Source organism: Oculina patagonica, chromosome 9, assembly GCF_052425735.1.
Source record: "Oculina patagonica isolate OP01 chromosome 9, crgOcupat, whole genome shotgun sequence".
In the NCBI taxonomy this organism is placed as follows: domain Eukaryota; kingdom Metazoa; phylum Cnidaria; class Anthozoa; order Scleractinia; family Oculinidae; genus Oculina; species Oculina patagonica.
Window position 1 is genome coordinate 7,936,267 of NC_135766.1, and position 23,794 is coordinate 7,960,060.

At 38.0% G+C, this 23,794-nt stretch overlaps 2 protein-coding genes and 1 pseudogene across 5 annotated transcripts in view; 1 reads left to right on the forward strand and 2 right to left on the reverse strand.

Annotated features, from left to right (window-relative positions):
• The window catches only part of LOC144665726 (uncharacterized), a 121,880-nt gene extending 110,664 nt beyond the window's left edge, over positions 1 to 11,216 (forward strand). For 3 of the 4 annotated variants that reach the window (XM_078527020.1, XM_078527019.1, XM_078527021.1), the window contains exons 5-6: positions 5,331 to 5,444; positions 8,017 to 11,216. In XM_078527020.1, the coding sequence (XP_078383146.1) occupies positions 5,331 to 5,444; positions 8,017 to 8,474 (572 nt within the window). In that variant the 3' untranslated portion in view covers positions 8,475 to 11,216. The remainder of the gene's footprint in view (positions 1 to 5,330; positions 5,445 to 8,016) is intronic. The other variant, XM_078527022.1, reaches the window with a different exon arrangement.
• Positions 147 to 1,238, reverse strand: LOC144666562 (uncharacterized; annotated as a pseudogene).
• A 4,560-nt stretch (positions 11,217 to 15,776) lies between the features above and the next one.
• Positions 15,777 to 23,296, reverse strand: LOC144665780 (uncharacterized). Its single transcript, XM_078527073.1, has 5 exons — positions 23,186 to 23,296; positions 20,147 to 20,388; positions 19,471 to 19,667; positions 17,910 to 18,023; positions 15,777 to 17,138 (listed from the first exon to the last, which is right to left on the reverse strand). The coding sequence occupies exons 1-5, from the start codon at positions 23,287 to 23,289 to the stop codon at positions 17,022 to 17,024; spliced, it is 774 nt and encodes a 257-aa protein (XP_078383199.1). The 5' UTR covers positions 23,290 to 23,296; the 3' UTR covers positions 15,777 to 17,021.
• Between the last annotated feature and the right edge of the window lie 498 nt (positions 23,297 to 23,794).

Here is a 23,794-nt window from a genome sequence, read left to right on the forward strand (position 1 = left end):
ATAATAATAATAATAATAATAATAATAATAATAATAATAACTTTATTCACAATTCAAGATTATTTACAAAGTTCAATTGATAAAATTAATATACGAAATTTTATAAAAATTCAAAATCATGTATAAAACTAAAGGCATAAAGGCATTCATTCATTGTTGCAGACCTTATTGATGAATGCCGTTAATAAATAACGGACACCATCGTGTCTCTGCGCTACAAAGCCCCCCTTTTTACACGAGAGGGCATGGCCTACAGTAAATTTATCCCCCCACTCACATAGACTTGGTAGATCGACTAGGGGCAAATTATACCGTAAGCGTTGCGAGTCTCTGAACTCCTGCTTATTAAGGGCTAAGCCCTGATCTGCGAGAGGCATCGCATTTAACCAAGAGCCTGCGCCCTTGCCTCTCGATTGATCAATTAGTCGCAGCAGATCTGGGGAAAGAGTTGAGTCAATGCTTTCCATTTTCTCTTTGTCACGCGCCCTCTTAAGTGACTGTTGATGTCTCTTAAGTTCCTCTGTAGAGCTTTCGTCTGGCGCCATAAATGTACTCTGCGATGTGATAGAATTTACGTGCGCAGTAGTTATTGACTTCGAGGCAGCAAACTGTTGTGGCGCCTCAGTTCTCAAATCTGGCATGCCCAGTCCCCCTTGAGCCGTTGTTAAGGTGGCAAGTAAACGCACCTCGTTAGGGAGAGGCTCTGATTGACCGAACAAAGTTGGAAGAAGTAGGTCGTCAATCGCCTCCTGGATTGGATCGACATAATTCTCAAACGAATCTATAGTGCGCATGAAGTAGGTGAACTTTGACTTGTCCCCTTTTGTGAAGGAAATGTACGCTGTGCGAGGCTGACTCTTTGCAATTTCGGAGAGCCGTTCGATTTCCACTTTCCATATGCGAATTTTCTGCTAACAATACTGATCTTTGTATTCTTGCGACGCAATGACTGCTCCTGGATGGCGCTGACCTTCGGTTGTTATATTGTCTTCATCTCCAAACACCCTCTTTGCTTCATCTGCCAGTACCTCAGACTTGACAATCAGCCAGCTCTTTGATCCGTTCACAAGATACCCATACTTTTCTCCCTCTTTACTCAATTGCATATACCCGTCGTACAACCGCGCAATTCTCCCTCCTCCAGCAGAGTCGTCTGCAAGCCATACCTGTTTAATCATCGAGCATTGCGCCCTCAGATTCTGAATCATTATAGATGTATTGACTGAGTACCATGGCATCGCTAGGGGGTACCCCTCCGTGGTGCCTTCTTGCGAAAGTATTTCACCTCCACCGCAGATGGGCTTCTATTGGTGTTAATTACATAGAGAGCCATTTCTTTGCACATGATCTGGACACTCCTGCATTATGACCAGCACAAACTTGAAGGGGGCCTGCCGCTTCTTCTATTTCCTCCTTTAAGAAACCGCTGACCGTTTTTCCCACTATTCGCCTCAGGACCTATCCAACACCGATTGGTCTGATTCCAGGGTTCTTGTCGAGCGGGATAAGTCAGCAAGATGTAAAGGCTTCTATCGCGAGTAAAGATGAATGGTACGATTTCTTAAGCAGATTTCTCGTGAACACAGCTATCTCTTCTCTTAGGATTTTACCCTCAGCCTTAAAGTTCTTAGAGCACAGGATTCTCCTATAAATCTCCGAGGCCATTCCCGATGGCCCTGCTGAGCCCTTGGTTTTGCTTGCTGAGTTGTAAATCATTTCTTCATCTATGAGTTCATACACGTTTGGTGGAATATAATCAACCGAACCGTGCAACAAACTCTCCTCTGCAATATCGGCCGCCTCTGGGTGCTTGTCATGTAGCCCTCGCAGGACGTCTGGTGATAAGTCGAGAAGGCCAGATGAGCTTTGTTTAATTCGTTATCTTGGAGTTTCATTGCAGCTGACAACTTTCCTTGCAGAAATAATAATAATAATAATAATAATAATAATAATAATAATAATAATATAAAACAATTCTTTATTTAAAAACTTCTGTGATAATTATCTATGAGCAAAACAATTTACAATAAACGGTTCTATGATACAGTCGTTAAAATGAAAAGCAAAATATGTTATATAGAAAATGGATAAAAGCTGAGAAGCGTTTAAAATTGGAATGAGCGATTTAAAATACAAGGGAAACATAATAGTTACATTGTGCGTTTGATGTGATCCGGCGTACGCGAGTAGCAATTAAAAACAAAAGAAAAACTATTTAAACTATTTACAATATACACTTTCTGCAATTTCAATGTCAATGTTAGTGTTCTTAATATCTCGTTGAGGTCTTCTTCGTGCCCTAGAGCCTCTTAGACAAATGATTGCAGATCTTAATAATGCAAATGAAGTCCGGCTTCTGATCCATGACATGGTTTTTGCATATTGCTCTCCTTTCTTAATGGCAATCAGCTCCACTAGTCGACTGTGGTACCTCAAGCATTCCTTTCCCATTCCACCAGTTGTGGTGAAGACCAAAGGTGTAAATGTTCCATGCTCAATGTCAAGAACTCTCTTTGAGTACAGACGCTTTTTCCCGTTCTCGTATCACACCAATCTTATTCGTAATGTTTATTTATGTGTTAGTCAGCGACAGGGAAGAGTTATAGTTTGGGGGTTATAATTTATCGAAATTCTAAAGTCGTACTCGTACTCGATATCGTACTTGTAGTCAAATCTGAAGGTCGCTAATGTCAGTGTAACAACGTCAATGTCAGTGTAAAAATAATAATGAAAATAATAATAATTATTATTTTTTTTTCATATAATACAATAACTTTATTTCACATAATCGTTAAAAATACACACGTTGATAAAAAGATTACGAATTAAAAAGCAGCTGGCATCCTTATATAAAAAAGTAAATAAAATGTCTGTTTTGGCGAGAAAAGCGTCTTAAAATCACTTCTAATATATTAAAAAGACTGGAATATAGAGTATAGTTCTTGCCCTGGAGCCTCTTAGACAATTGAATGCATATCTTAATAATGCAAATGAAATTCGGCTTCTGATCCATCCATAATACTGTAATAATAATAATAATAATAATAATAATAATAATAATAATACACAACTTTATTTCACGCAATCATTCAAAAATACAAGTACCGATAAAAGGATTAAGAATTACCAAAAAACTATATAAAAAGGTAACATTGTCTTTGTATAAGCGAGAATTAAAATCTTAAAATCATTTCTAATATGTAATTTATTTTTTCTATATTTCAAAATCAAATTTTAGAAATAGTGAATATTAAAAGAAAAGAAAAGCTATAAAAATTTTATACGTATTATTCTCGCTTCATATGTAATTTGAGAGTCTTTTGGAAGCTATTGGATTCGTTCTCGACCTTTCTCTATTTCTATATCAATGTCATTAATAATAATAATAATAATAATAATAATAATAATAATAATAATAGTAAGTAATAGTAATTGGACTGAGTGGTGTACAATTCAGGGAGTAATCGGGCGAGTAATTAATTTACGAGCACGATTACTGTCTGAATTGTAAAACACGAGGTCTAATTACTAATTAATCGTATCAATAACAAAATTCGAGGTTAGGAAGTCTTTTTTTAGTGTTAAAAAGTCAATGGTATAAAATTCAACTGGTTGTGCAAACAGTGAGAAAACAGCAAGAAAGAATCCATTTATATGCGTGTGATTGACGCGCAAATGGCGTAGGTGTCCAATTACAGGTATCCAAATTGAAGTTGCTCAAATTGGATACCTGTAATTGGGCGCCCACGTGATCTCGCGCCGATTACGCGACAAATAGGCGCGCGTAGAACCAATCAAAATCAAGAATTTTGTTATAGATACGATTATAATAATAATAATCGTATAAATAACAAAATTCTCAATTTTGATTGGTTCTGCGCGCGCCTATTTGTCGCATAATTATATAGCCGTCAGTAAATCCTATATTGTCAGCACAGCTATTTTTCCTTAATTTCTGGGAACTGTCCAATTTGGTATTAAATTTGGATAGTTTCAATTAGGATTTTTTGGTAAAATTCACAATCTGTCCAATTTAAAATAAATTGGACAGTTTCGTCTCGGCCAATCAAATCGAAGAAAACACAACATGTGATGGATATTAGCCAATTAGCACAAAGCATAGCGTCAGCGCTGTAAACTGGTCGCATTGTGAGTCGACAATGGCGGAATTTTATGGAGCAAGTTTGCTACGTTTTTCTATTCCTTTTGAGCTTTTCAGCAATAGAAACAACAAAGAGAAATTTTCTACGTTGTCAGAAGCTAGCTACACTAAGAAGCAAAAACCAAGAGCAAAACACCTCCAATAGTACAAAACTTGGGTGACCGTAAGTGCAGCGAAGCGAAGCAAGAAATCTGTCAGATGTTCATCGCCATGAGGCATGAGCTAGATGCAATTCTTTGTCGTTTTTTGCTGAAATTCGAAAAGAAAAGACGGCGATGAAGTACGAACGATATAGTGGAAAGGAGTATGTCACATTCAAGAAGTTGTTAAGCTCTTCGGACACTTTGTTTACGACTTTCATTGATTGATGCAGTGTTTTCACTCACTTTGTAGCAAGCTTCGCAAACTCAGGTGAATAAAATTGCACTGTTTTGTTTAAGTTTTATTTGTGAAGACAATGCTCTGAGTGAATTGCATGTGTTGTGTTATGCCTACTATTGTTGTCTGAATGCTTTTCCCGTTCTGGACATAAGTTTTGTTGTTTATGCTGGATTCACTGACTACAAGCTATATAATTAATATGTAACCGGACTACATGCCCTTCCAATTTTGGAAATAATTAGATTCAAAAAATTCCTCTGACAGCCAAATTGGACTCGGCCTACGGCCTCGTCCAATTTTGGCTGCCCTCGGAATTTTTTTCATCAAATTATTTCCAAATTGGACAGCATGTAGTCCAATTACGTATACTAATAAGCGCGCAATCACGTGGGTGTCCAATTACAGGTATCCAATTTGAGCAACTGGATACCTGTAATTGGATACCTACGCCATTCGCGCGTCGATCGCGCGCACTTGAATGTGTTTTTTTCTTGCTGTTTTCCTACTTTTTGTACAACCAATTGAATTAACTTTTGACTTTATCTTACAAAAAAAGGTTCCCAAAGACTTCCTAACCTCGAATTTTGTTATTGACACGATTATTTAGTAATTTTGGATCTCGTCTCGTAATTTCAAATAGGACCGTGACTCGCCCGATTACTCCCTGAATTGTACTCCACTCAGTCCAATTACTATTACTAATAATAATAAGACAAAAATTAATCATAATCATAATACAAGAACTCACAACATTAAAACATCACTATTTCTATTCTGTTTGAAATAGATGTCGATGAGTGCGCAAGTAATCCTTGTCTTAACAACGGAACGTGTACCGACGGTGTGAACGGATTTGAGTGCAGCTGTGCACCAGGATTCATTGGAACACGCTGTGAGACAGGTAAGTTTGTTACAGCAACCAATGAAAATAATTGAGAGTTCGAAAATAAAATTACATAAATACTTTCGCTCGAGTGGATTTCAATTGCACGTTTAGAGAAAGTTACTCGAAGGAAGTGGAGGAAAGTCAGCATTTTGGGAAAAGAGGACATTGCATAATCATAATCATAATCATAATCATTATCATAATACAAGAATTTTTATAGCGCCATTTCCTGGAGCTCAAAGGTGCTTTTCAATGTGTAAAATCTATGTGAAGATAGAATAAAAAATAAAAACGAGAAATCTGATTTACATTACGTTTTAAAAACTAGACCTAAAACATGAATGGCGCTATCCAATGGCGCTGTAATAAATATCTTATTAGACATTTTAGTGTGTAGCATTGCTGGACATTTTTACTCGTCATTTGAACTGCCTTTACATAGTGCTTTCATAATAATATCCTCGAGGCACGTGAGTGGGTGGGTACACCCATAGTCTCGCTACAATGATAATGTGCCGCTGTGAAGGATATGGTTATCAGGCAGTTTAGCCAAGGATAGGGTACAGTTATAGTAGAGTTTTGGTCAACTAACTAATCAATTAGTTTATGAATATAGACAAAGTTTCCACAGAGGGGGCCCATACAAGCGGCGTGACTGTTTTTACGTTCGAATATGTTTCTTCACGTTAAGTTAAAAACCCTCCAAATCGCCCAAATTCGCCATTTTGAGGCTCAATTACGACAACAGACAACAGCTGAGGTAAGTTTACGTATTTTGACCTTAAACATATAGATATTACTCCAAATAAGTTTTTGATGATAAGACCCTTTCAATATCACTATACATTTCTTATTTCGAACATACAAACAGTCACGCCGCTTTTATGGGCTCCCTGTGGTTTCCCGGCCAACAACTTTTTAACTGAAGATCGGCACAGCGAAAAATACAGCAACTTTAGTGAACCTTGGTTATATTTATGACCAAGAAAGCGTTGATGAATAGCTCTAGCATGGGTAAGGAGTTTTGGTGTCTTGTCTAGAATAGGGTTGGAAAATGCAGCTGTTCATAGTCTAGTACAGATCAAGGGTCTCTGAATTCCAGCGGTACACCCGAGCTAAAAATTTGCAAATTTGACCGAGTAGTGTAACAATTTTTTTTAACAAAATTTTTACAATTTTACTTTTTTTAAATATTTTTTATAATTTTTACATTTTATTCTTAGTTAGACAAAAATATTGTAACACGTAGTCATTCTTAATTATAGTTTAACTTAATTTATACACTTCTAGCGAAGTTTTCATTTTTCTTTTTTCTATTTTTATTTCGTGGCGCACCTGTAAACTAGCTTTTTAGCTTAGGGGGGTTAATACGTTAATAAAGATTGTATTGATTGTATTGCATTGTACGAACAAATACACTCTTGAGTACTCGATTGCCATCTATTTAGACGATTACAAATTCTGGTAGAAAAGGAACAATCAAGTACAAGACAATAATGAGTTAACAACTTTTCACCTCAATGTCGGTGGCTAGCACTAGCCACGGACACTGAGGTGAATAGTTGTTTTAGTATATACTCAAACCGTGAGATAATATAGCCCGAAAGGATGACTTTTGATCAGTTTATTCCGTTAACGAGTGTAGTTTTCGCGCGCGAGTTGCTCGGAGGTGAATAGTTAACAATTATCCTGCGAAATCGCGCGGAATATCGCCTGATACTTAGCCGACGACGGTATTTCGTCGAAAAGCAGGATAATTGTTTTATTTTTCGACAGATTGTCAACGAAACACATTTTGCAGATAGAAAAACTGTAATTATGCAGCGCTTTACAAGATTTCGGATAAATCTTCGCAACCTACGTATATCGCAGGATATCTGTTATGTACGGATGACAGATAGTGTTAACATTTTGACCATATATGGGCAGCGCGCGCATGTGTTAAATAATAATAACATAAGATATTTGGAGTTTGAGTAGCCAATCAGCGCGCGCCAAAAACTCTATTCACTGTTTGAGTATATACTAATTAAAGATATTCACTGGATGGTCATGAGAGTTGAGCTTGTTGACAAAACAAGAAATTTAACTTGGAAAATGACTGCATGTCGAGGCGTCGAACGCAAAGAACTTAAACCCAGCTTTCAATACCGATTCTGCATCCGCAGGTAAATTGAAACAAGCATAGATTTGCATGCGTTTCAGGGGCAAATTACACTCTGCGTTAAAATTTACTTATAATTACACATAGTCATGCTAGAATTTTTTAAATTAGCCAATCAAAATAACCACCTGGTTTTTGGTAGTGGCGTCACCGGACGGCATTAGTACATAGCTATTTGGTTTAGACTTCTTTTCGCGGAAGCGTGTGACCCCAGGAAGACGTTTGGAATTTAGGCTACTCCCACGGCATAATGCTTCCATTTAAAATAATTACGTTAACTGTAACAAAAACAATGTATTTTAAAAATTGTATTTAATATTTACCACTATGGGCAAAGTAATAAGGAATTTCCGAGGACAAGACAAAAGCGGAAGCGGTTGAAGGGTTAAAACGGTATTAAACGTCTGATGTTATTTATTACAGAAAACTGGCTCCAGATGTCTCCATCTTCAGTTTGCTTCGGGTCCAAAGATGATATTTATGGATCCTTCGCGATTCCAACTTCAGGTAAAATTATCACTTTCAAGCTAAAATACGTATCTGGTCACTTGATCTGTGATACCAGCGAGGCCAGCTCGCAGTCTAGATGGGGCTGTTTTGCTATGATTGGAGTACACATCACTGATACCAACCGAAATAGCCTTCTGCCGCACAGTAGTTATATGAATGGAGGAGGCGACTGTGTTTATAATAAGTATTACGACTTGCCTTGGGCCACGAGCAATGACGACGAACTCCGCTTGGATGATTTTTCTCCCTCTTTGTCCGTGTCCAATGGCGAGGAATTCCAAGTCTGGCTTGCTGAGGACTTAAACAACTGCAGCGAGGAAAATAACTCAGATGATAAAACATGCGCTGAAGTAAGCGCTTTGTACGAGTAATAGTGGATGTGTAGTCCATGTTTGTACATGTAGAAACCTTGTTAATATCTCAACTTGGTTACCGTTCGGTTTGTGTAAAAGAGTGTAGTTGATTAGCTAGTGTTAGGACTGATAGAAAGTTTGAGTGGTAATACCAATAGTAACTTCACTTTTGGCGGCATTTCTGCGCTTTTCCAAGTAGAAAACAATCCAGGTTGTGACCTCACCTGAAGACAGTGACGTCACACCAACAAAGACTCTATTGGTTGTGCTTCTATGATGAAATTCACATCTGTCCTATCTAAGTCGTTTCCAAAAAATTACAATTACTCTGTGTTAGAAGAAAAACGCCGTTTACTGCTTTTAAATATCTTTTTTCTTTCCCGAGATGTTCAAGTTTTTAAAATATGCAAATTAGCGAAGTGATGACGTCATAAACTCAACCGAATTTTGAACAAATGTGAAGAAAGAGATCTCCCAACCAATTTGTCTCGGAAATTGTTGATTCTATGTAGTAACACTCTACTTGTCGTGTTCCACAATATGAGCTTAAAACGTTTGTTACCAAGGCAACATACTAGGTTCAGACTCCCCGATGCTCAAGACTTTTCTGGCCAATTTTGCCCTTCTGTTTTGATATTTAAGCTTAACAATTATTCGCCGAAGGCGAGGTGATTATGGTTGAATAATCACTCACTTATTCAACCATAATCACTGAGCCTGAGGTGAATAATTGTTTTAGTATAATTTTTAGAGATGAATGACAAAAACTGCAAAATAACAATAGAAAACACGAAAAAAACAAACACAAGTAGTCGGTTGCAGACGTGTAAACCAGTTTTTAAATTGCTCGATTGAAGTCGTTGCTTTTAGCTAAGTGGAGTGTTACGTTAAATAAGGTTCTTATCTTATCGTAATATACATTCGAGGTTTAGCAATAAAACGGAACAAAGCTAACACTACGAAAAAAATAGATACCTGGTACCTCTGTTTAATCGTTGGTGACGTCTGAGCAATTGTGTGAATCCTCTCGAACTTACTAGCTCCGGTTAGAAGAGAACTAAATAATCAAAGTTTTGTCAGTCGATCTGAAATGGCCGCGTGCGATCTCCAAAACCAAAACCACCATGTTTACGATCAATTCCAATGCCTTGAAAATCATCTCTTGAAAATATTTTCGGTCCAAAAGCCTTGGTAGTTAATTTGCAAAATTTCCATAAACTGAGCTTCCCGACCAATCAGAATTATACTAATTGCCAATAATGCCTCATGTGCGTTAACTGACAAGCATATAAATGGGAACGGTACACGTCTTGGCCTGGTTGGGGCTGGAAAATACCAAAATGTTGAAAACAGATTGGTGGGGACTGAAGAGAGTGAGATGTCATGGTATCAGAATTTTATTATAACCGTTAGTGTGGCACCTGTAGAACTATTAGTCTGCCAGCAAACATAATGAGTTGAGTAAAAATGACGTTATCAGTCCCGTAATTTGCATATTTTATAAGTTTTTAAAGCTTTTAAAATAGGTAATGAACAGCTGATGTTCCCTCAGAGGTCCGCTTCGTACATACGAAAACTAACTAAGACCACAAGACCAACAGCCAACAACGAACCCACGCAGGAATTTAAATCTACTGTGGTTTTACCCTATATTAAAGGTGTATCAGAGGTTCTTCGCCGCTGCCTACAAGAACAAGGTGTTCGCACCGTCTTTAAATCTGACACAACTCTTCGGTCTTACTTAGTACGACCGAAAGACGCCCTAGAACCAGGCAAACAATATGGTGTTGTATACAAAATTCCATGTGAATGCGGCAAAATATATATAGGGGAAACAGGGAGAGCGATGCAATACAGGATAAGAGAACACGACAGATACATAAGGCTTGCTCATACACAAACCTCCGCAGTTTCGGAGCGCAAACGAAACGGGGCATATTCCTTTATGGAATTAAGTCAAGTTTATCGATCGTGACCCTCACCAATACACACGCAGGGTCAAAAATGCTATCCAAATAAGACTTCATTCTAATAACATCAATAGAGATAACGGAATTGAAATTCCTGAAGCATGGATACCTACGATCAGAAAGCATAACAGCCGTTCAACTACAAAGCGGACCTCTGAGGGAACATCATCTGTTAGTCGGAATAATAATGAGGATCGAAATGCACCAATCACAGCGAACCATCGTGCATAAATAGCGACGCGTAAACAATCGACCTCATCGCCTGATGAGGACTAGCAGTATTGCAGTCGAAACGTCGCGATCAACATCTCAAAGCGATTCTATCGTGAGACAAACGAATAAACGTTCATTACCTATCTTACACCACGATGAACAATATTCACATCTTAAATGACAGCTTTTAAAATGTCTCCGGAACTAATACAAATAATTTATTTGAAATCGAAAACACCGTTTTTCATGAACGATGAAATTCTGTATGATATGCCTGAAGTCGCAAGGGGTGAAAATGTGATCATATAGTAGCACTTCAATAGCTGCTCTGTAATAGTTTGTTTTGCCAGGCTTTCAAATGACGCAAGAGAAGGATGTTAAGTACGTTATCTTAACTGGATGGGTATTTGAACGTTTCAGTTTTAACTAAAAATATTTAGGGTCGTCGAAAAACAAAGTTACGTGAATAATGTTTCCAAAAATTGTTTCCTCTGCGCGTAAACGGGAAATGTTTTCTACGGAAGGAACAGAATTTACTTTCGCGACTAAAGTTGCCTTTGCAAACATTAAGGGAAACAGCGTTCTAAGTGAATTAGGTGGGGTGGGGGGGGGGTTCCGCATCAAATCTTCCTGCTTAGGGTGTCTTTTATACAAATATAAGTTTTATTATTTATACTCGAATTGATTTTATTTTGTTGATTCTTTTAAAATGACTGTCTCGGTCATAGAGAGTTAAGGACAGCTAATATTTTATTTTTTAAAACTCACAATTAATGTACTTTTGTGTTTACCACAATTGCGTCAGTACTAGTAAGCTTTTATAGTAAAAAAAAAACAAGAATCAAGAAAAAAATTTTAACAAGTCAGAACAAGAAAACATTTAAGCTGAGACTCAATCGAGTTACTTGAGGGGTTTTTCAGAGTAAGCTTTCGTTTCATATTCAGGAAAGAACAGGCACGGAAATCACATGACATGTGGTATCCCAGTTATCTCTGGTTTGTTTGTTTGGTCCTTTGTTTGTTTGTTTGACAAGATTGATATCACTGGAATGCCAGCACAAATTGGAGTAACGGAGCTTATACAAAAATTGCAAAACCTACTCTGGCGCTTTTTAGAGAGAGTGGCAACGTGCATGTACCTGGTTTACCGAAATTCAGTTGTATTTTTTTTAAATATAACAAGTGATTTGCTTTCACCCAACTCATAACATAGAGTTGAAGGTGAATACTACACAGACTTTGTCATTCTAACAAATTTCAGTGATTTATAGACCCTTAATTTTTAATGAGATTCTCACTATGATATTGCCCTGCTATTATACAACTTGGCATTTCATTCACTTTCCTTTTCAATTACTGTATTCGTTAAATTATTTTGACATCGTTGCAAGCAAGAGTCATCATTAGTTGAGCTTATTTGTGAAGTTCCGGAAATTTTAAAGATATTAGATTTTTTGTTGTCTTTGAGAAACAAAACCAAAAGCAGTTTACAGCTTACCGAAATCATGATAAAATCGCTTTGAGTTGGAACTTTTGAGACAACGTGATAAGAAGTTTGTGTAGGAGTCACGAAAATTCCTGTATATTCATCAAAATTAAAAAACAATTAGTTTTAGAGAAACAATAGTTATTAGTTTTAGATAAATCTTTGAAGGTAAACGGTAACCTTTCGTAGAATTTTGAGCATAGTTACCATGTAAATAGGAATATCTTTATTTCCATGTTGGTACACATTGAAAATAGCCCATGTAAATGCACGTTTATTGGAATATATGTGATTTGAGTTTTACCTGCAAGGTTTATTTCATCACTAACACGACAGCACAATGGCATTAATCCAAATGCAGGTTCGAAGGTATAAGAAGACCTTTGATTCAACGAAGAATCACGCATTAATCTAGGATTTCGAGCCTTGATTTAGGCTCTATTAAGGTTAAGCCGTTAAGTAGAATGTCCTTGGGGTTTTTAAACATTTTATTTAACAACATTCTATAATTTACTACTCACAAAGAAATGCATACAATGCATACCGTAACTTAGCATAACTTACCAATATGTAGTCACCTAGGACATTCTAATTACATTCTATTTTGAGAATAATAATAATAATAATAATAATAATAATAATAATAATAATAATAATAATAATAATAATAATAATAATGATAATAAAACATTTTTATAGCGCCTATCCAGGTCTGCTCTAGGCGCTTTACAAATCTATAAAAAATCGTTAAAATTAGCTGAATAAATCTTAAAAATTAAAAATGTACATTAAAAGTAATAAAAAGTAAAAATCGCTAAGAGTAATTAGTTTTTTTAAAAAGATAAGTTTTGAGTTTTGATTTAAAAGAACTTAAATTGTCACATGAGCGGATAAAAAGAGGTAGACTGTTCCAGAGTTCAGGCGACGAAACAGCAAAAGCTCGAGACCCATACGACTTAAGGTGGAATTGGACAGGGTTAAAGCGTGAAGAGTGTGACGATCGGAGGGTTATTGAAGGTTGGTAGTGCGTTAACAAATCTTGGATGTAGATAGGAGATTGTTGATGTAATAGCTCAGGTCTGTCTGTTGGACAAGTCCTTATTCTAGATCTACAGTAACAGTATAGGTTTAAACGAGGCCACTTATATAACTCTGAGCCCACAAACCTTACTTCCTCGATATAGCCGAGGAAGACAAATATTAAACTTGCACCCGTATGGAACAAACTGCAGGGCGGGCTGAATTCTGGGAAGAACGAGGTACAAAGTCCCGTATGTACTGCCAACACGTCCACAGACGTGCTCAAAAGCTTCAATTATCTAAATTTAACATTTCAAGACAAACAATATGTAATTGTTGTCTGTACAGTTTATGCCATTTATTAGTACAAGAAATGAGCAACATTACCGCCTAGTTCATTTCTGACATTTCTGCATTTTATCTTAAATAAATACTGTATGTAATTAAGCTTATAGCAGCGAGGTTATAAATATGCTTGCACTAGGTAAACTTGTGTCCACCAAGGGGAACCCAAAGAGCAATTTTGGAAGAATTCTGTTCAAGGGCCATAACAATCAGTAAGAAAGCATTTTAAAAAGCAATTTTCAAGCTACTGTCAATTTTACATCTTGCGTTCCTGCCATGTTTCCAAGCGAAGTAGGGGAAGGGGTGGTGTGAGGTTTGTTTACATTATTCCTCTCAGAATTCCATCAACAAAGCAGGTGGTACGAGTGGAGATGAACTAGCTGTATTGTAATGCATTCTAGGCAATTTTTTTGCATTGCTTTTAAGAATATAAAACACTTCTCTCTATAAACTAGAACGAGTCTCCCAGCGACACTAGCCTGCGTAGCAGGCGTCTGTGTCTGCCTCGTCCCCAGGCGCCGATTGGCCGGACGTTGAGGCGGTAAGGCGGGAAAACAGGGAGCGCGGGGATTGTCAGTCCCACAACACCAAGCGAACCGTGCACGACCAAGGACGAGGACGCCTGGGGACGAGGCAGCGTCTGTGTAGTTTTCAGCGCGTTTAATAGAGTGCGCGATCGCGAGAAGGCCGCGCGAGGAAAAAATCGAGAAGACGGCGTCTTCTCGATTTTTTCCTCGCGTGGCCCTCTCGCGCCTTTCGCGTTTCTCCCATACGCGCGCTACAAAAATTACGACACAAGAAATCCACCTTTCTCCGCTAGCAACGAGCCCCCAGCGGAATACCTTTTTACGAAAAATTGCATTTGGGTGCCCTTGTACACTCTAAATATACATAATTTATCAGTTCCAAATGACGTAGTTGTACGGTAGATATGTAAATAAATACATTAAAAAAAAGTTATGGTGACACCTTCTGTCTGTAGACACGCCATGGTTCAATTTCTGGGATGCCTGTTAAATGAAAGACATGGTGTCCCTTCCCAATATTATTCAAAGATTTCAAAAGGTAATTTTCTATCCGAAAATAACCACCCCCCCCCCCCCAATCCCCGTTCCCTAAGTAGGCCCTACCCTAAAATTGACATATCCAAAGCAGGGATTATTTAGCTAATATAAGCCCAGTACTCTCTTCAAACTTTTAAGTTATGTGTGTGATCAAGGTGTCTGTCTACCGACGAGAGGTGTCTGTTGTGAATAACTGTCTGTCTTTTATTTAATTACAGAAAAACTGTACACACTCTGTGTACACATTCTTGTCGATGAAGATAAAGTTAAAGTACGTTTGTTTCACCGTAGAATTTCCAGAGTTTCAAACCCCTGCCAAAAGAAACGGAAAATTTCAACAATTTCTGATGGTAGCCGCCCTTTACAGATCATGTCAACGTGAGTTATTAGGTTCAGTAACACATAACTAGAGAAACATTCTTATCTCTGTATGATCACTTGGAAACCTGTTTTGATGCCAGGAAGTAATAAAGAGCTACTAACAGCCAACCAATCCTAACAGGGACCGTTACCTTTGAAATTCTACAGTTATAGGTGTTGAATGATTAAAAGACCATTTTAGTGTCTTTAGTTATTTGATTTTGCCATTTGTTTCAGACGATTATCACTGATCTAAAAATTGAATAAGAAACTACTTTTTAACAAAGGCAGTCATTATTTGTAATGTTTTTAGTCTGTGTGCAATGGCGTTTTGTGGAACATAAATAAAGGCCCGTCCTTTTCCGCTATGTTGTGTGCCGATTTTCTTATCCAATGTAATCATTTTGAGCACTTGTGTTTATTTTCTCTCGTCCGTTTTTACACTCCAACCCCCTCCAAACCACTTTATTTTAGAGGACATTACAGTGTACTCGTGTAATGTTGGTCGTGATTTATGGAATTAAATTATCACATATACAGCAACACTGGAGAGGTGTTTCTGTGAAAACATTTCGATGCAACCTTTTCGTCCCTTTTTTTTTTTTCCTTGCTGTAACGTGTTGAAAGATTGCAAAAAGCACAACAAAACTCAAGCATGCACCAAAGAGAAAAGAAAACAGTGACTAAATGTCCAGTAAGGACCCAGTACAATTCCTTGATTGGAGCCTGACAAAGAGCCCAAGTATATAGGACATGCCGTGACGTGCGTTGTTAACGAAACACAAGAAAGAAGGCAATGTACAATTGTAAAGCGTTTGTTGCCAAAATAAAAGAAAAAAAATATCTTTAATGGACAAAAAGGTTTCGATAAAAGCTTTTAAGCTTTTTTTATTCATAAAAATGAATACAATATTACAAATTAAGGCAAGTGTTAAGATTTTAATCTTAACAGTGACTACTGGACATCAGCACATACAAACTGGAAGGACGTTAGTAGAGTCAAGTAACGACCATTTTAATCCATCGCTGAAGCCTATCTCTGTATTAACCTTGACAAAAAGTTGACAAAAATATGGGAATAAATTTACTTACACCTGTACTTAAAACTTCGAGCGGACCATTATTTTACGAGACAGTTTGTTGATAAGATAAAATTCGTGAAATCCATTCCATGTATATCGGGCAGTTATACACGTAGCGTTTTATTTCCTAGTTGAAAGTACATTTTGTATTAATTTGCTTGTCATAATAAGACAAGTTCTTCAGTAATGGTTTGAACTCAGGAGTATCAGTAGTTCGTATATTGTGATCGTCCAGGTGAGAGTAGCTCTGAAAAGAACTGGTGACTGACGTTTCGACAACACGTGGAGAAGTCACCTTCAGTGTCAAGTGAAAAGTTGTTGTCAGACGATGATGGTATAAGTCTTCGTCTGAAACATCTCTTAACTTGACTCGAAGAATGACTTCCGCCCAGGTTGTCGAAACGTCAGTCACCATGAAAAACAGATTCTTTTTAGAAGCTACTCCCACCCGGATGAACACACTGTACGATGTACGAACTACAGACAAGTCCTGTTCAAGAAACAATAAAAATTCTCCTCTGTCAGAAACTCGGGAATTCCTTCTTACAGCTATTCTTGCGCATTTCTTGCATGCATGTGCATTATTATAAATAACCACATTTGTTTCTTTTGAAACTTGAAATGAATCAGCAATGTCTCGCAAATTTATCAAGAAGTGCAAATTGCACTCGCAGTACTTTTGCAAGTCTATTATTTTAAAAGAATGTACGCACTGGTAAACTAAGACCTTTCGGCTAAAAAAAAGTCTCATTTATATTTTGATGGGTGATGCAAAATTTAAAAGCAAGTACTGAATATACACCAAGTAGAAGAACCTACATAATAAGAGTTTTCCCTTATTTTTCTGGGGAACCGTCGAGTGGCGAAACTCCCGAACGCGCAGAAAACCTCTTCGCACAAGAAGACGCGACATGCGTGGGCCAGATAAAATCCTGAACCTGATAAAAATCAGTGACTACACTGTACCTGTTTACAAGACGTTGTATGTACAGAATATGTAAAAAAAACAGTGACATTTTACAAGACTAGTTGCGACGCAGATTTTGTCTGCTGCGTCTGTCTCTGTCCCTTTGACGATCTTGATTTAATCCACTGTCTTGTTCTTTTGTTGTCTCGCTATCATCTTGAGCAGCTTGCTCTTCCTAAATATTAAAAAAAATGTGATGGATAACAACGTTAATGCAAATGAAAAATGCTATGTGTAAGTACTTCACTGGTAGTAATGTAACAGTAATGGCAGAATATCTAGTTCAAATTCTCCCATTCTTTTCTATTTGCTGTAACAGGATTGTTTGCGCACCGCTCTTAGAAGGGAAAATTGTTCTTGATTTTTTTACTTAAAAATAAGGTATGTACAAAATATACAACTGCAGGTTTTGGACGGCCATCCTTTTGAGTGTCTTCTCAAACAATTAAACTACTTGCCCTCGTTTTTTATACGAAAATTGTCAACTCGGCAATGCTTCATTGACTATTTCGCTCAAAGAAAACTTAGGCTCGCAGTCTAATTGTTAAACTAATCAAATAATTATTAGTTGAACAACTACAGCTACATGGGAAAATCCTTTGGTGGCGTTGTAAAAGTGTTCACCAAAACGTCAAGAAAGTGAACAATCTTAGGTAAATGCTAAGTTTTTCTTTAATTTCAAGAGGACAACTTCGTAGGATTTAATATTGTGTTTATCTCTCGTTCATTTCATGTTCGTTTCAGCACGCTTTGCTAAGACATTTGCTACTCCATTAACTGGGAATCAAAAACATTCTTTGGTGGAAAACCTGGTGACATCTCTAGTGGTATAAGGACCACGGTCCGTCAAGGTCGGTTTTGGGTGGTTTAGGAGTCAGTGGGTTAAAGTCGGGGTGATTATTATGAATAAGTATAATTAGCACAGCAATCAGGGCATATTTCTCACCATATCCTCATCTTCATCATGCTCACCAAACCTGTCATGGACCCACAATGGACTTCTTGAACGAGCTCTTGTTCTGTCAGACTTCTGACGTCGAGGTAGCTCCCGGTCATCATGCTAAGAAATTTGTTCAAATGAGTAAATTGTGACTGAAATGAATATTACATGTATAGTGTATCAATTTATAAAAAAACTGAGATTCTCTCTGAGATTCTTTACACAGAAAAAAAAACATTCTTTATCAGAGAATGGTGAATAGGCATGCAATAAAAGTTAGCAGTAAGCATAACATGTCCCAATTTTTGTATGCATGCAAATAAAATGTTGCATAAATACACTCCCTGTTTCTATTTCTTTATAACCTGATTAAGATCATAGCACTTCATTTAGCTCTTGAGATGGACTTACAGTGCAGGTTATTCCTATGCAATGTCAGGAGTAGAATCAAGCACATCTTTGTCTTTAACGTATCACTCCCAGATTTCCCATGGCATTTCCACATGCGCTCAAATTTGCTTCACGCTCATTACACCACCGAACAAAGAAGGACCACTCACAGTTTATATCGCCGAAGCAAAATTACATGCTATCATGTTTATCAGAGTATGTAGACATATAATATGCAGAAACAGAGGTTTTATTCATTAGATCTATATACTAGTCTGTCATTTTTACCAGCTTTTCAAATTGATTCTGCATACTGTTTACCTAGGTTAATTGAAAGCTGTAGATTTAAAGTAGATAACTAGTAAAATTCATTTTCTTGCTAACAATGCACTTTTTAAGTTTAGAAATCTTTACAGGCCGAACTACATGTATCTTCAAATTACAGTCCGCACTGAAATTAACTCATAACTACCAACATGGTTAAGTAAATGCTTTTGAAATCAACATTTTTTCTTACAGCAACCACCAGGATTATGGTGGTTTAACCAAAGTATACATGTATACAGTATTGTAATAGGTCATGAAGTACTTGTTTCACTTTAAGTTGAGAAAGGATGTTGGGTATGAAGCCACTTTGTGAGGACAGCTATGCCAAGAGAGCATTACTACAAGTTAGAATAATATTATTATATGTGACTGTAAAGGACAATATGAAGCCAGCTCTACAGCCACTTTGTGACGACAGCTATAAAGGAGAAGCCACGAGCCAAGCAGCCCACACTGCTGGAGCTTATCCCGGTTTCCGAGCATTAGCGGCTAGGAAATTTCTACCCCCCTGAATGGGATGATGTCCATTGCAGGGTTCTCCCCCCCCCCCCAGCATTATGTCGCGGGTACCCATTTATACACCTGGGTGTGTCTTGCCCAAGTACACAACACAAGTGACCCCGGCTGGGGCTCGAACGGACCGCTCGATCCGGAGTCCGACGCTCTAACCATTAGGCCACCGCGCCTCCACAACAGCTTTGCCAAAAGAGTATTGCTACAAGTTAGAATATTATATGTATATATTGTGACTGTAAAGACCTGTAAAGCACACACAGTATGAAGCACAGCTTTACAGTTACAGAATGGATTTATGTAGCATAAATTACTGTTAATACTCCAGTCCACATACCATGAAGTAACGTTTTCCTCGAGGCACATCTTGTGGATTAACTTCAACTTCAACTTCAACTGTTCTCTGGTCCCTAGGCCCCCCTCTACCTTGTGGATTTCTAACAAATCCTCTATCTCTGGGTGGGCCTGGGTCCAGGCGATCAAACACGGTACGTCTCTGTTGGTTGGTGAGAGAGGCACCTCTACCTCGTTGAGCTGCAATTAGTAAGTTGTAGTCTTATTATAAAGATGTAAAATACGAACACCAGACACAAAAAACTGTCCTACAACTGGTACATGTACAGGTGTATAATAACCCCCACAAACATGTGTGTGTGTGGATTCATTTGTAAAAAAAAATGTACAGGTAATGTTTAATAAAAGGTCAGGAGTGCTTTATCAAGTTTAAAACTCGAGCCGCAGCCAAATGTTTTAGACTTGGTAAAGCACAAACTGCGAGTTTATTGAATGGCTTCAAAAACCTCTGATGTAGATCTTTCCATTCTTGCAATGATATTTAGATTTTGGGTTATTTTGGCCAAGAAAATTGGACATAAAATTTAGTCCTTTCTTAATTTGATTTAAAGACACTCATAAAACATTAATTTCCTTTGTATTTTCTTAATGAACTATTAATGAGTTATTGAACTGTCAATAACATTTTTGGAATAAAAAATTATTATTGGTCTTCTTACAATATCGCTGATTTCTTTCCTTCCATCTTCCGCTGGTATTTTCTTCTTTATCTTCACTTTCCTCATGTGCATCACTTTGTCTGGTTCGTTGTCCAAGCCTTTCACTTAATCTCTGTCTTCTACGTTCCCTACTATTCTCATCACGGTCCATGTGCAATTTTTGCACAGCTCTGTCAGATTCACGGACGTCATCAGGGGATCTTTGCCTATAGCGCCTTTCTCTTCTCTCTTTAGAAGGATCCCTGTGTCGTTGAAAGTAAATGAAGTTAATTTTTCATTTACATGTATAACATGTGATGTTAAACACTGATACTCATTGCAAAGAGAGGTCTCCAGGTGATACTCGACTTTCTATTAAATTACAACCTTAAGGAAGTATCAGAGTAGGCACGACTCCCTGGCAGTGAGATGACTGGATACCATTGAGGTGGCTGAACTGTGTGTGCTCTGCAGTCTTCATGGGTTATGCGAGGCAGCGCATGCACATTGACAAGGATTATGAAAAACAAACATGGCGCCACAGGGCTAAAAAAAAACGTGAATTCCAGTTTGCCCATGGGGCAAGTAACTCTCAAATTTTGCTTGCCCCGGTACTTTCCCCCCTTGCCCAGGTTCTCAAACTTATTATTAATTCTTGGACCCCCCCCCCCCCCAACCCACCAATACACTGGGTTGGGCCTTCAGTTTTGCTTTCTGCTTTCTGCTCTACCTACCATGTACTGTTAAGTGTTCTTGGCTTCTAACATATTCACAGACTTGTCAGGTGGAATCTTACCAGAGACACAATCCATGTTGGATACCTGACATTCAATTCAACAGTTTTTGGGTTTGCAATGCATTATAGGGCACCCTGCGAGCAGAGCCTCTTTTAACTTCCCTACGGTTGAGATTTGGGAAGTAGAAAGAGGCTCTGCGTGAATCGTGTCATTTCTTTGAAGTCGCCCCAGCCCCAAAGTTTGGGCTGGTCAGTCCAGATTAAACCGGTTTTTGCCGCGCGGGCATTAATTTTTGGAAAAACTGATGGCCAAGACGGAGCCCACAGTACGCTCTCGAAAGCACTAGAGCTGACGATTGCTCTCGCCATCTGCTACCGTTTGTGCGCGCGTGCAGCTTATGGATCATTTAAGATCTTGTGTTTTTCGCAAACCAAGAAGAAATTTCACGGTTTAAATTGCACATAGATCTCTACCATAAAGTCACTAATACAACCTTAAGCGGTGCTTGACATGTTTTTACTGAGGTAACTCAGACGCTTTTTGAAGAAAAGAAGTTGTAAAACAAACACTTTGTTCACACTGTCGTGTACGATCCGACACGCCATTCCGCGCGCGCATACTAGGATTAAGTTAAGCTAAACGCGCAAGCATCGTCGCAAGCATCGCGTAAACCTCGCGCATGCTCAACAAAGATTTTACACGATTCTTGCAGAGCCCCTTTCTTCTCAAGTATATCAGTGGAAAAAGAAGGGGCTCTGCTCGCAGGGTGATTATAGGGCAATAATTATTTTCAAACATATGCAAAACATCGGAGTTTTTGTAGCCTATATGTCTTGAAAGGACAGTAGAAAAGACCGGTGAAATTATTGTTTTGCCCTACTTTTTTGGGTGGCTGATTCTATGGAAAATTAGAACAAAAAGAGGTCTTACAAGCTTGCGAATGGTAAATTTAAGCCTTGTTTATAGTAGCCTGTGTGTTTATTTAAGCTTACTTGATTTAGTTCAAAAGTTCATTTATAACCTTTGATTACCCATGCAAAATAAGCCTTAAATTTGCTTGTTTGTTTCAAAAATGTTGTTTTAGAAATAAAGTTAATTGATGGTTTGTCAGGGTCCTTGTTCGTTGGGCAAGAAAGCACGAAAAGTCACTTGCCCAACAGGTAAATCTACTTGTCCTGGACGACCGGACGGGGTTTTCCCGAGCCCAATAAACTGATAATTTATTTTGTTCTATACATGTACAGTGTATGTTGTATTTTACTTCTTAAAAGGCCACTGTGTTAAAAAGGATTTTTGTCTTCAGAAAAAGTCAAGATGCAAAGAGTCCAGCATGTTTTTTTGCATGTTTTTTGTCATCACCATAAGAAAACAGTTTAATGCAGTGCATACATGTAGGTAGTTGGTCAAAAAATTGAGATTGGATGCTTTAGTGTCTCTCAAAAAATTAATGAACATTATTTCTTAAAAAACACTATCAAACCAAAATTTGATAGGAAGATACTTCAGGAAACAAAGCGATTTTTGCAAAACATTTGACATTTAACAGAGGAAATTGTAAATAATCAAGTTATCCTTCAACAAAGGATAACTAAAACTCCCTCTGTTAAAATATTATTAGAATAGTGTTGATGTGTGAGCATTGTTGAAATTTTCTTCAAGGCAAATGATGGAGAACATCTAATGACAAAGTTTCCTGCAAATGTACTAAACCCAAATTTAAAGCCATGTTTACATCCAGTCAAATTACCATGACAATAACACACTTGTCGACTTAGCTTTCTGATTACAGAAGTCTATCCTTTTAACTGATGTCTTGCCAATTTTGAGTACTCAGAGATCAATACAGCTGTAGGTTGGAGAAATTGCAAATATGGCATAGATATCAAAAACTGTGTTTAGCCATAAAGGTATTTTGACAGAAGCCTATTACAATCTTTGCACAGAGTTTGACCACGAGTCACCGTAAGCTCTAGACTATCTGTAGCTAGAAATCAGAACAGTGGTAGACTGCTGTTTAACAAGACCAACAGCCAAGACCTCTTGAGTCTTGCTGAGTCTTGACATCAATAGAAGTTAGTACAAGTCAGGAAAAAGGACAACTTTGACGGTCACGCACACAAAGAGCGTTCAACTTGATTTCAGCCGTTTCTTCTCCCGATCTTTCCCAAAAGAGAAATGGTATAAATGGTAAATATAACACAGGTGCTTCAATACCACACAACAACGCCGTCAGCTGTATGCACATGTGGGCTTACAAACAACACGAATTATTGACTAAGTATTGCTCCTACGTCTCTAAAACTCGGTCAAGTTTTTTACTTACCGTTTATCCTGAGCTTTCTGGAAAGATTTGGATACCACAACCGCAGAAGAAATCTTTTTTCTGTCGGTTCTTTCTCTTGATCTCTCTCTTGATCTGTCCGGCATGATGGCGTCCCTTGGTAGGTACTTCATATAAGTCAGGATATAAGTATCTACGCGTCCCTTATGTTACCGCTGACTTGATTAGGATTGCGTACTCAGACGGTGTGAGACTCTGCCCCAGGTCTAATCGTACTTCGGGCTGGGTTTTCTCGCTCTGAGTAGAAGAGTTCATTCTTTCTTTAGTGGAGTTTTGTGTATTAGGGACGTTGGTCATACTTTAGGGTTGAGATGGGCAAGACACTTCACTCTCGTAGGTGGATAAATGATCCATAGCAAACGCTGGGGTCCGGATCGAGCAGGCCAAGTTCGAGTCGTGGCCGGGGTACAAATACCCCAATGCTGTCGGGTAATCCGGCATAAGCTGCGGTCTTATGGGCCACTAGCCTCCCAGTGCAGTGTTGGCTGGTCTAGACTGATCAGGTGTGAAAACCGGTATGTTTGGTCGCGACTGGGATAAAGTTGGTGGTTTCGCAGTGACTAGGGTTAGTTTGGTTCCCGTATCCATCTT

What these genes read in the sequence shown, in the direction of transcription:
- LOC144665780 (XM_078527073.1), bottom strand. Translation starts at nt 23,289, where the DNA reads ATGCCGGACAGATCAAGAGAGAGATCAAGAGAAAGAACCGACAGAAAA. An exon ending in GAGGAAAACGTTACTTCATG is followed by an intron (nt 18,024 to 19,470) that starts GTATGTGGACTG and finishes CAAATTTCTTAG; the next exon opens with CATGATGACCGGGAGCTACC. An exon ending in ATGATGAAGATGAGGATATG is followed by an intron (nt 17,139 to 17,909) that starts GTGAGAAATATG and finishes TTTAATATTTAG; the next exon opens with GAAGAGCAAGCTGCTCAAGA.